Here is an 11,914-nt window from a genome sequence, read left to right as displayed (position 1 = left end):
ACCAATGGCAAAAAGGAAGACCTTTCTCTCTGTCTCTCTCTCTCACTATCCACTCTGTCTGTCAAAAAAAAAAAAAAAAAAAGGTTAGTAAATTTGGGCATGACCTTTGATATGTAAATGGCGGTCTGCTTCCAAGGCATGCATCTACATTTCTTCCTTCATTTAACTGCACAGAAATTCCCAATTCTGTTCAACAATCTCCCTCAAAAACAAAGGCTAATGTCTACCTGGTTGTCTATCAGTTCCAAAGATACCCATCATATTTTCCCTCTGTATTTTTTAGGCTAATATCAATGATCCAACAGAGAAAACTTATTAATGATGTGTAAGAGGAAGCAAATGATGAAAAGATGTTCTTGAAAGATTAAAAGGGATGTGATCTAGTGCAGGTATAAAACACTTAATATAGAAAATATCTTTTAAATGACTGAGTTTTTCCAATTATTTTTGCTCCATCTATTTTAATAACTTCTCTTCAAAATTGTTATTCCAAATACAAAAACAAGAGAATAGCATTTATATTAATTTTGAGGTCTGATTTTTGCTAATCCAAAGAGAAAACTTGGCTTTCTTGGTCATCTTACTGCTAGGTAGCAAGATAGATATTAGCCTAGGTATGTGAGAGGGACTATAGAACAAAAATGTGAATGTTTGTGTGGTTGAATGAAGGAAATGTAGAAGCAGGCCTCATAAATAGACCAGCACTGGCACATCTAAATCCTTGCCCTTGTTCCATAACCTTGTTAGGTGGGTTGCAGCCTTCTCCCAGGAACAGCTTAGAGGAATCTTCCAGGCCCTGCACCCAGAGGTCTATTAGGTCCAATAACACTGTGTTGATAATGTTCTGGGAGGAACTTCACAAGCTCCACCATCCCAGGAAAGTCTTCCACCCAAACATATCCCAGAGTGGAGGAAGAGACGAAATGGTGGCCCTATACTATTATATTTAAAAATTCCAGTTGGAAAGAAGTCATGCTCTCAGTTCTTTTCTGAAAAGCCAATCTGATATTTCACGGTATTCTTATTAAACTTGGCTAGCATGCTTACTGATAATCTCTGTGTCACATTTGAAATCATTTGCTTTCACAAAGACTAGGACCTCTGATTCAACCATTTCCTGTAGCATACTTGGTGAGCCAGCCAGGAGAGAACAAGAGCAGTGGTAAGTCCTGGGCAACATCACCCTGAGGAATGATCCATGTTTAGCCTACTTCTGTTCTTTATCCTGCCTTACCTAGTGGCAGCTAAAGTCTCCTTGAACACTCATGCAGACATGAGTTAACCTGCTAAATGCCATTAAGGTGCTCACTGCCAGAAACCTTCTGTGAGAGGATAAGCTGGAAGTGGATTGGGGAAGGTTGTGTTGAGCATACTGCCAGCCTCAAGAAATGTTCTCTCCATTGGCACACTGTGCCACGACTGAAAGGGTTCACATCTTCCCACTCACTGATTTAAGGAAATTTCTCTGACCATCTATTTACAAGTCCTCTGGTTAGGGCAAATATGTGTCTTGTTCAACTAAGAGCTCTCTAATCACCACTATACCCATTACAGATTCCAAAGCCTGAAAGGATAAAACAGTCTGTGAAATCCTGCTGTGCTTTCTGAAACGCTGTGAATTGCTAAGTTATTGTAACTACAGAGATTTCAAATCTTTCATCACCCCCCAATTGTGAGGTTCGTGGAGCTATGTCTTCTAATAAAACATTGCTGGTTGTTTACTTACATGTTTTATTTTCTAATTTTAAAGACTTTCCTAATATTTGTGGGAGAATATAATTGTGTAAACAAAATATAACTATTGGTTATCCCTCTGATGATTCACTGCCCAAATGTCTGCAATGGTCAGAGCTAGTCCAGTCTGAAGCCAAGAGTTCAGAACTCCTTCTGGGTCTCCAACATTGGTGGCAGGGGACCAGATACTTAGGCCATCTCGCCCTGCTTTCCCAGGCTCATTAGCAGGCAACTGCATCAGAGGTAGAGCAGCTAGAACTTGAACTGGCACTCAACAGGGATGCTGGCATCACAAGAGTGACTTAACTAACTTTGTCACAATACCAACCCCTGGTTGTTCTTTTAGTTGGTGTTTTTCTCTTAATTTAGAGGTGTTACAAGACTGCTTCAGGATGCAAATTGAAATAAACAGTATATAGGAAAGAAAGAAGTGGAGGAAGTATAAATATAATATTCTTGATGAGAAAGTTAATACCTATTATGTTAAAAGGTTTATGGAAACCGAATGCTGTATAATATTAGATTGTATTAATTAGAAGGAAATTATTTGAAAGGTAGCTCCCATATCTTAGACTTCCAGGTAACAGGATTCTCTACCTCTTTGTTCTTTGATATATGTGATTGCTCTAAGTAGTGCAATTGTATTTTTTATTTCACATGCTAATCCTTTTAGTCAAGGTCTCTCTGTGTTTTCAAAGCTGGCCTAGGTAACAAGAATTTTGTGATCTCAAGGGAATGTGTCTCATGTTTTCTGTTGTCTTCATTGAGTATTGATAGCTTGGAAAAATTGCATCTTAAAGGAATTAACATTACTTGCCTATTTGTAAACATTAGCGTTATCACCTTAACTCTGATTAGATCTGGTGCAAAGCTCTGGCCAACAATCTCAGATTAAATGGATTATAATATATTTATTTTAACCCAATGGTGTGAACCTGTGATAATTCTTTAAAGTTTTTAAGATTTAAAATTCTGAATTAAGTCTTTTGATTTTGGCTTCTTGTATATATCAAAAGCTGAAACCCTCAAACTAGAGAGAAGATAGCTATTTGAGTTAATTTAGATTATATAAAATGCATTGTCGGATTATAAAATGATGTAAAGTAATGCCATATTTATGTTGTGGTTACATAAGGATCAGATGGTTTACATAATCAGGGTTGCTCACTGCTGATGGGAAGTAGTTCCAGAAAGGATCCATCCCCATGGCTTTATGCCAGACACAGATTTTCCTACTTGTTATGTTGGTTGCTCTATGGTGGGGGTTGCTGGGATACATGCTCTCTCATTCTCAGCATCTGCCAAGGTCAGTGCTGAGTCAGGAAGCTGGCTGCTCATCTTACTGCACCTTCATCCTTGCTTGCACTCTTCTCCCAGATAACTAGACTGTCCCAGCCCTAAGATTTAAATCCCCTTGCCTTGGTTGCAGAACATCCTCTTTTTGTAAGGGGTCAGGGTAATGTACCCATAGGAAGCCTCTGCCATGGGGCAGAACTCTCATGTCAGGGGTAGAGAGACACATAGTAGTCATGTGGAAGAAACACTCACTCTGCCCAAGTTTTTCCAGCCATCCAACAGCCTAGGCCAGATAAAGAATAAATAGACACTTTTTACCTCTGCAAAGCAGCAGGTTAAAGCAAACCAGGCTGGATTATGTTAAAAGGAAAATTGACAAAGACTTAGAGATAAATGAGCCTGGGTTAGGTGGTAAGCACTTTGTAAGACCAAAAGCCCAGGAAGGTGGGTTATATGGTAAAAAATTGTTAAGTTCAAAACCTAGGGCAAAAGCTACTGGCTCTTAACTAAGTGGGGAAATGATTAAGAAGGCCTGACCTGTTTCCCTATTGCTCCTCTATTCTCTTCCAGATGGGGAAATGACTCTCTATACCATGTGACTCTCCAAAAGGATGTACAACTTGATTCTGACTTTAAAGATGGGATGAGAACTGTTTTTCTGTAATACTGTCTGGCCACAGTACAGAGAACAAAATGTGATTTGAAGATGAAACCTTAAATTATAATACAATTTTACAGTTAGATCTATTCTGCTATGGGTGTACTAAAGGAATGGAAGTCCCCTTTTCAAATCAAATTAAAGGAAGGTGGGAGGTTTAACTGATGATTTAAAAAAAATGCATATTAGAATGATAAAGTTCTCCTCATAAGTACTGTCTTAATTCACAGGAAAAGACAAATAGAGTCAAAACATGCCCATGACTATAGATTTCTAGCTCAGACCACTCGTGATATTAGAAAAATGCTTCAGGGCCTGGCACTGTGATGTAGTGGGTAAAGCCACCACCTGCAGTGCCAGCATCCAATATGGGTGCCAGTTCAAGATCCAGCTGCTCCACTTCCCATCCAGCTCTCTGCTATGCCTGGGAAAGCAGTAGAAGATGACCCAAGTCCTTGTGCCCCTGCACCCGCATGGGAGACCTGGAAGAAGCTCCTTGCTCCAGGGTTTGGATAGGTGCAGCTTTGACCATTGCAGCCAACTGGGGAGTGAATCATTGGATAGAAGACCTCTGTCTTTCTGCCTCTCCTCTCTCTCTGTAACTCTGACTTTCAAATAAATAAATAAATCTTTAAAAAAAATGAAAAATCCTTCAAATATAAGGGACTGGACTGAACACCCTCTTGGCTGACATCTTAAAGGCTGTCTCCATTGTCTACTTTAAAAGTGGCCAGAGCTGGCGCCGCGGCTCACTAGGCTAATCCTCCGCCTGTGGCGCTGGCACCCCTGGTTCTAGTCCCAGTCGGAGCGCCGGATTCTGTCCCGGTTGCTCCTCTTCCGGTCCAGCTCTCTGCTGTGGCCCGGCAGTGCAGTGGAGGATGGCCCAAGTCCTTGGGCCCTGCACCCGCATGGGAGACCAGGAGAAGCACCTGGCTCCTGGCTTCCGATCAGCGCGGTGCGCCGGCCGCAGCGTGCTGGCTGCAACGGCCACTGAGGGGTGAACCAACGGAAAATGAAGACCTTTCTGTCTCTCTCTCTCACTGTCTACTCTGCCTGTCAAAAGAAAAAAAAAAGTGGCCAGAAGGAATAGTAGTGATCTAGGCAGAAGAAGCAAAATAAAAATATGCAGCAGTCCCAGCTGATAGATGCTTTACACAGTGACCTGCTGTTAAAAGGACCCAACAAGGCTAGCTCAACCTGAAATAGCACCTGTTGTTAATCGTGGAATCCACTGGACTCCTGGAAACAGAACTGCCCTGAGAGTTGATCCCAGGTCAGAATCATAGACCTTGTTGATCCTAGGCTGAAAAACTCTACTTTGCTCCTAAGTTGACCATCATTACTGAGGGTATAGAGTCTTGCAAAATTTGTTGTAGTAGGTAGGATCATGAATTTTATTTTAAATACAAGAGCCACCCACTTTATGCTAACTACTTATTCAAAATAGCTCTCCTCTCAGTCTAACTATGTCATTGGAGTCAGTGAGGTGCCTTTCTTGAGGAGGCTCCAGCACCCTATGGGAAAAGACAGATCTATAGCCTTGGGCCTCTCACCTGTCTGTCCAGGTCTTCAAAGCCTGTTCAATTTTTATTAAACCTAAAAATCCCTCTTGTCAGTTCACATTTGCTTTTAAATGGGTTGGTAAACAAGATATAAAATAACATCTAACCTGGACAATTAAGCCACAAGGATTTATCGAAAACCCCACATATTTGGAGAGGCCCTTGTAGAAGACTTTTACAAGAGGCCCTTATAAAAGACCAATCTCTTGAAATTGACAGAGAGAGGATCTAAAATGTAGATTATTTGCTACTCTGTTCTCCCATCTAAGACTCCAGTTTTGGGCATTTGACTAGCACCCTTGCATCCCTAACAGAATGTGGCTACTGAGTGTCCAAAGAAAAGGCACAACTGGCATGTCAGGAAGTGAACAGCCTTCCTCTGGGTTCCACAGCTTCCCTTACAGTGGGTACAGGTCATGCAGCCATTCCTATTCCTGCAACCATTAAGGCAGCACTGGTATTTCAGTAACAGGTTATGAATCTGTAGGTTTGGGGAGAGAAGAAAGATCCTGAATCAGGCTCTCAATAGCAAAGAGAACATTGGAAAAGAAAAGACAGATTTCACCCAGGTTAGGCTGTCATGCCTAAGGCTCCCATGGTAGGATTCCCAAACTCAGTCCTTCAAACATGCTTATCTTAGACATGCATGCAAATTGCTGCTCAAGGGAGCATCTGTGCCACATTCTATGAAGAATGTTGGTTTTGGGATAAATTGGAAAGATATAAAACCACACTCATCATTTCTTGCTCCAGAGCCATACCAAACAGTGTTGAATTTCTGGTCCAACAGTGAGTCATAGGAATCCTGACATTGCCTCCCCTTGTCCCTATAGTTTCCATACTCTTAACAATCCTTCTCTTTGGACCGTTGACGTTTTAGGATATTTTGGGTCCAAAGAAGGAAAAAAGATGACCAGCCAAGGTAGAAAAGTCTTTATTTAGGAGAGATAGCATACTGAAGCTGTTCTAAGCAACAAAGTACATTTTTGACAGTCGCAACTATGACATTTATTCAAAATATTTATAGGTTTTATAGACTTGGCCAACTTAAAAGTTCACATCCCAAGCCCCAGTTTTAGAGTTCATATTTCCATGTTGCACCTGTAGGTGTGCATAAGTCCTGATCCCCCAATGGCCCCCAGACTACATCTGGAAATTTTTTAAATATTACTTTTCATTATGATTCTTTTCTGTATTTCACAAAAGAAAAAGTTCTTATACATGCTTTTGGGAAATGTGCTAGTGCTGGGAATGTGAAAAGTGCAAGAATAACATTGGTTATTATTAGAGTAGAATGTGAAGACCTGGAGAATATTGTCATGAGCCATAAACTGGATCTTTCAGAATTTTCTCTAAGTCATATACGTTCAAACTGGAGTTGCTTTTGAATTGTTTTTTGAGGATTAGAAGTTCCTTCGTTGAATAAATTCATATAAGTTAAATGGGTCATCATTTTTTTTTAATTACACACTGCCTTGTATAACCAGCTGCTAAATATTGTGATTTGTTGCTGAGCCAAATGATTAATGGGGAAGAGGAGCTAGGAAAAAGACATGCAGAAAACAGTGGACCACAGAAAGGAGGCATAATGGAGAACAGTAAACTTTTGCTCACAATTTATCCTGTGTACTGCTAGATACAAGAGACACAGGGAAGCTGAATGCATTTTTTTTTTTTTTTTTTTTTTTTTTTTTGGACAGGCAGAGTGGATAGTGAGAGAGAGAGACAGAGAGAAAGGTCTTCCTTTTTGCCGTTGGTTCACCCTCCAATGGCCGCTGCGGCCAGCTCATTGCGCTGATCCGAAGCCAGGAGCCAGGTGCTTCTCCTGGTCTCCCATGCGGGTGCAGGGCCCAAGGACTTGGGCCATCCTCCACTGCACTGCCGGGCCATAGCAGAGAGCTGGCCTGGAAGAGGGGCAACCGGGATAGAATCCGGCGCCCCGACCGGGACTAGAACCCTGTGTGCCGGCGCCGCAAGGCGGAGAATTAGCCTGTTAAGCCACGGCGCCGGCCTGCATGCATTTTAAATATTTCACTGTAGAAAATATATATATTTAGGCATATTAGTGAAAACCAGGGATGTATTTCAGTCTATTCACTTCCTGTAGTATGACACCAAAGCTTTTTGATGGCATTCTTCATCTCCACATTTCTCAGTGTGTAGATGAGAGGGTTGAGCATAGGGGCAATGATGGTATAAAAGAGAGCGAACACTTTGTCTTCTGGAAAAGTAGTTGCTGGTCGGATGTAAATAAACAGTAGGGGAGCAAAAAACAGGACCACCACAATGATGTGTGAACTGCATGTGGAAAGAGCTTTGCGACGATTCTCCATAGAGTAGGACCTGACAGTGTGCAATATCACAGCATATGATATCAACAGTACCACAAAAGTCACCATACCCATCACACCTGAATTGGCAATGACCAAGAAACCAATTCTGCTTGTGTCCGTGCAGGCCAGTTTCAACAAAGGATACACATCACAGAAGTAGTGATCTATTTCATTGGGACCACAGTAGGGTAAAAAGATGGCCAGGAGAAACTGGCCAAAGGAATGTAGGAATCCCCCAACACAGGAAGCAGCAATCATGGCATTACATCTCTCTCTGTTCATGATGACGGTGTAGTGCAGAGGCTTGCAGATGGCCACGTAGCGGTCATAGGCCATGCTTGTGAGGATGAAAATCTCAATACCCCCAAAGAAATGCATGGTGAAGAGTTGTGTCATGCATCCATTGTAGGAAATGATCTTCTTTGTTGCCAGTAAGTCCGTGATTAGCTTGGGAGTCACAGTGGAGGTGTAGCACAGGTCTGAGAGTGAGAGATAGCTCAGGAAGAAATACATGGGCTGATTAATGAGTGGAGTGTAGGAGATAGAAATCATGATAAGCAGGTTTCCAATCAAAATTGCAATGTAACAAAGCAAAAACACTAAAAAGCAGAGAATCTCTACCTCTTTGGTCTGAGAAAGTCCTAAAAGGATAAAATCTGTGATATTATTCTTATATTCCATCATCCAGGGCAGTTTGTTGCCACCTGAAATTAAACAAATTATGTATTCTAATGAGATATATTTATATATGAGGGTGCATATTACCCTGGAGTAAATTTTTCTGGAGATAGTTATAAGGTCTAAGACAATGGAAATTTGAATTTTAATTAGGAAGGATTTTATAAAATGTTTTTGACATTGTCTTGAAAACATTAAGATGTTTACTGGTATATTGTGTGTATGTATATACATATATATGTATGTATATATATATATATATATATATATGTGTGTGTGTGTGTGTGTGCATTTATATTTCCAAAACTGTCACCTTTCCCCTTTTCTGCATTTCAGAAGTTACCACTCTAATTTGTAAACATTAAAATCTTCAAATAAAGCAGATTTTGAAGAGGAAATTTATCAGCTCTCAAAAATATGAGTTGACTTTAGTTGCTACAGAATTACTTTTTGGCATCTATTAAATTTTACAATGAAGAGGTGAGATTCATACTGGTCAAATAAACCATTTAATTAAATAACAGTTAAATTTTAGACTTTCAAAATTATTACCAATAGTTTACAATAATTTAGTGTTCTTCTCTAACTCCTGCCTAAAATCATATTCTACTGCATTAATGAAAAAGACTGTAAGTGAATATTCTAGTATCACTGTAGATTTCATGTTTAATTCGCTGCATGAATTTGATCAATTCAGTTAAACTTTCTCAGACTTTTTTCTCCTATATGTAATTTAGAATCTTGCCTGGTTTAACCCAGTGAAACTCAAATAACAGAAAAAGAAAATCATGCTTTAAAAATACATTGTAAATATTATGCTCTTAAGATTGTTTTTTCAAATCAAAAGTAGAAAACAAAATAATCAGAATCATTAGGAAAATAATATTAGTGCACATTATTGCTAACAAATACTTGTATATTTTAGACAAAAACTAAATTCTTTAAAAATTTTAGTCCCTTACCTATACTCCTGAAGAATAATAGTGTTTCTACTTACTATATGTTGAATTCTTTATTTGAAGGAGAGTTAAGCTTGTGATTACAAAAAAATTGAAAATATGTTGTTGTAAAAGTAAAAGAAAAATAAGAAAAGAAGGAGAAGGGAGGGCATGGTAGGAAGTATTATTAGGTTTTTAAAAAGTATATATATGAAATATAAGAAATGTTTAAAAAAGAAAAAAGAAAAAATGTAAACTCATAATTGTACCCAATTCAGCCGATAAGAGTTGGGAAATACGAAAATTGAAAATGGACCCATAGTTTAATTTAATCATTAATTTCATATAAACTCCACAGAGTGAATGACTAAAAAATGATACCCTATGCTTTTGAATCCCCTGTCCCTTATTTTCAAGTATTCTATAGAAAATTATGCATGGTGACTCTCATATATCTTTTTTTTTAACTTTTATTTAATGAATATAAATTTCCAGTATACAGCTTATGGATTACAAAGGCTTCCCCTTCCCATAATTTCCCTCCCACCCGCAACCCTCCCCTCTCCCGCTCCCTCTCCCTTTCCATTCACATCAAGATTCATTTTCAATTCTATTTATATACAGAAGATCAATTTAGTATAAATACTTCAACAGTTTGCACCCACATAGAAACACAAAGTGAAACATACTGTTTGAGTACTAGTTATAGCATTAAATCAAAATGTACAGTACATTAAGGACAGAGATCCCACATCAGGAGCAAGCGCACAGTGGCTCCTGTTGTTGACCCACCAAATTGACACTCTAGTTTATGGCGCCAGTAACCACCCTAGGCTGTCGTCATGAGTTGCCAAGGCTATGGAAGCCTTCCAAGTTCCCCGACTCTGATCATATTTAGACAAGGTCATAAAAGACAGGTTGAGGATAGTAACCAATGATCCTAAGAGTGGCCTTAACCAGGTCTGAACAATTATACAGCATTAAGTGGGGAAGAGGACCATCAGTACACACAGGTTGGGAGTAGAGCCATTGGTGGTAGAGTAGAGGTTATGATTACAAAGGAATGAGGCCCAAGTGGACTAGACAGGGTCTAGAACAAAGGACAGAGTCATTATTAGAGGAGCTAAGAAAGGTGCTGTCTAAGCTACAAGTAATTTTTCTGATTGAGAGGCAAATAGAACCTGATAGAAGGGGCTTGATAATAATCTGGTGGGCTTTAGGCCTTGTAAGTTAAGAGGCCCAGACCTATCTATCTCTTCACATGGGGTATATCCTAAGGGAGGTGTGAACCTCCTAGGGGAAGGCACTCTGTTGGCTTTCATTACTTGGCTGGCCTGGGAGGAGAGCTGGCCAGGTAAAGGCAGGGGGCATCTCTAACAAGAAATTTACAGTTCTGCCTGCAATGTTGCTGACCCTACTTGGCTGTCCCCTCAACTGCAGTGGTCACTTTGGAAGTTGGGCTGAGTGAAGGGCTTTTCAGCTTGGAGCCAATAAGATCTGTGGCTCTGACCTGGGCATCCTTCGATTCCAGGGCATGTCCATTTCCAGTGATCCAACTCTTGGCAGAACTGCCAGGGCTCTTCACAAGCTGACTTCTGCTGAAGCCCAGGCTTACCACATTGAAAGCCACTGCAGTGGACTGGCCTGTTGGGTCTCCTTGAGGGCAGATCACTGTACAGATCAGCCATTAATAGGCCTGCCACCCATTGCTTCTGATGCCGAGCTTTCTTTTCCTCCTGGTTTTTGTTAAAGCAGACCAGACGATGCAAGTCAAGGGAGTGCCCGTGTCCCATCTCTAATCTTTGGTGGCCTGAACTACAAGTCTATAGTCACAGGCATGTTCTGTAGTAGTTTTTCTAAGGTAGACAATGCCCATGAGGAAAATTATATTCTCACTTTAAAACTTTCTTTCCCTTTGGTCTGAAAGGGAGGTTTTTTTTTTTTTTTACTTACTGTATACTTCGCTGATGGCGATGTGAATCTAGCTATGAGATTATTAGTTAAGTTCTTATTTTGGCTATGCTATTACAGAAAAATGTTAGCCATCTCTTATAAGGTCTAAAGATTAAATTGTGCATCCTACAAACAAACTACACCATGTTAGATATTTAAGACGTGTTTTCAAATACATGATTCTTAAAATTTATAGAAGGCATTGGACCTTCCGGTAAATGTTTTATTAAGTTCTTATCTAAGGGTTGAAATGGTTTGCTAAGTATTCATGTAATATTGCTATTGTCAGCAAGTGATCTAGGACTTGCTCCCTCATTTCTCTATTCTAAGCCCAACTTGTTCTTTCACTTCTCTATTCTCTTCAAGGTAGGGAACTAATTCTATTATGAAGGAATCTGTAGGACTCTCATATATCTTTAAGACCCATATCATCTATCTCATTTTAAGCATATATATACAAATATATGTGTATATAAATATGTATATATATATAAAGCCATGTTATCACTAGATATACCTCAGAACAACAGAGTATTCAGGCAACAAACCAAGCTGCATCTCCTTCATATGGTTGTGCTGCTTCCTAAATCAACCATTTTACACATATCACATCATTCTAAAGCACTTCTGTTCCACTCTGGTGGATTTCCATTGTTAGGTGCTGTCCTTAAGGGCCTCCTCTATGACTGATCCTGTCTGTGATTCGAACACAAGTTAGGGAGAGCCAGCTTCTACATGCTAATGACTGGTTATCATTCTTCC

The 11,914-nt window shown here is 39.8% G+C and overlaps 1 protein-coding gene across 1 annotated transcript; it reads right to left on the bottom strand.

Annotated features, from left to right (window-relative positions):
- Positions 1 to 7,340: 7,340 nt before the first annotated feature.
- On the bottom strand, positions 7,341 to 8,264 carry LOC133764291 (olfactory receptor 4P4-like). The gene has a single exon (XM_062197963.1). It carries the CDS (start codon positions 8,262 to 8,264, stop codon positions 7,341 to 7,343), a length of 924 nt encoding a protein of 307 aa, XP_062053947.1.
- Positions 8,265 to 11,914: the final 3,650 nt, after the last annotated feature.

The sequence above is a fragment of the Lepus europaeus genome, chromosome 7 (genome assembly GCF_033115175.1).
Source record: "Lepus europaeus isolate LE1 chromosome 7, mLepTim1.pri, whole genome shotgun sequence".
Classification (NCBI taxonomy): domain Eukaryota; kingdom Metazoa; phylum Chordata; class Mammalia; order Lagomorpha; family Leporidae; genus Lepus; species Lepus europaeus.
This window is presented reverse-complemented; position numbering and strand designations above follow the sequence as displayed.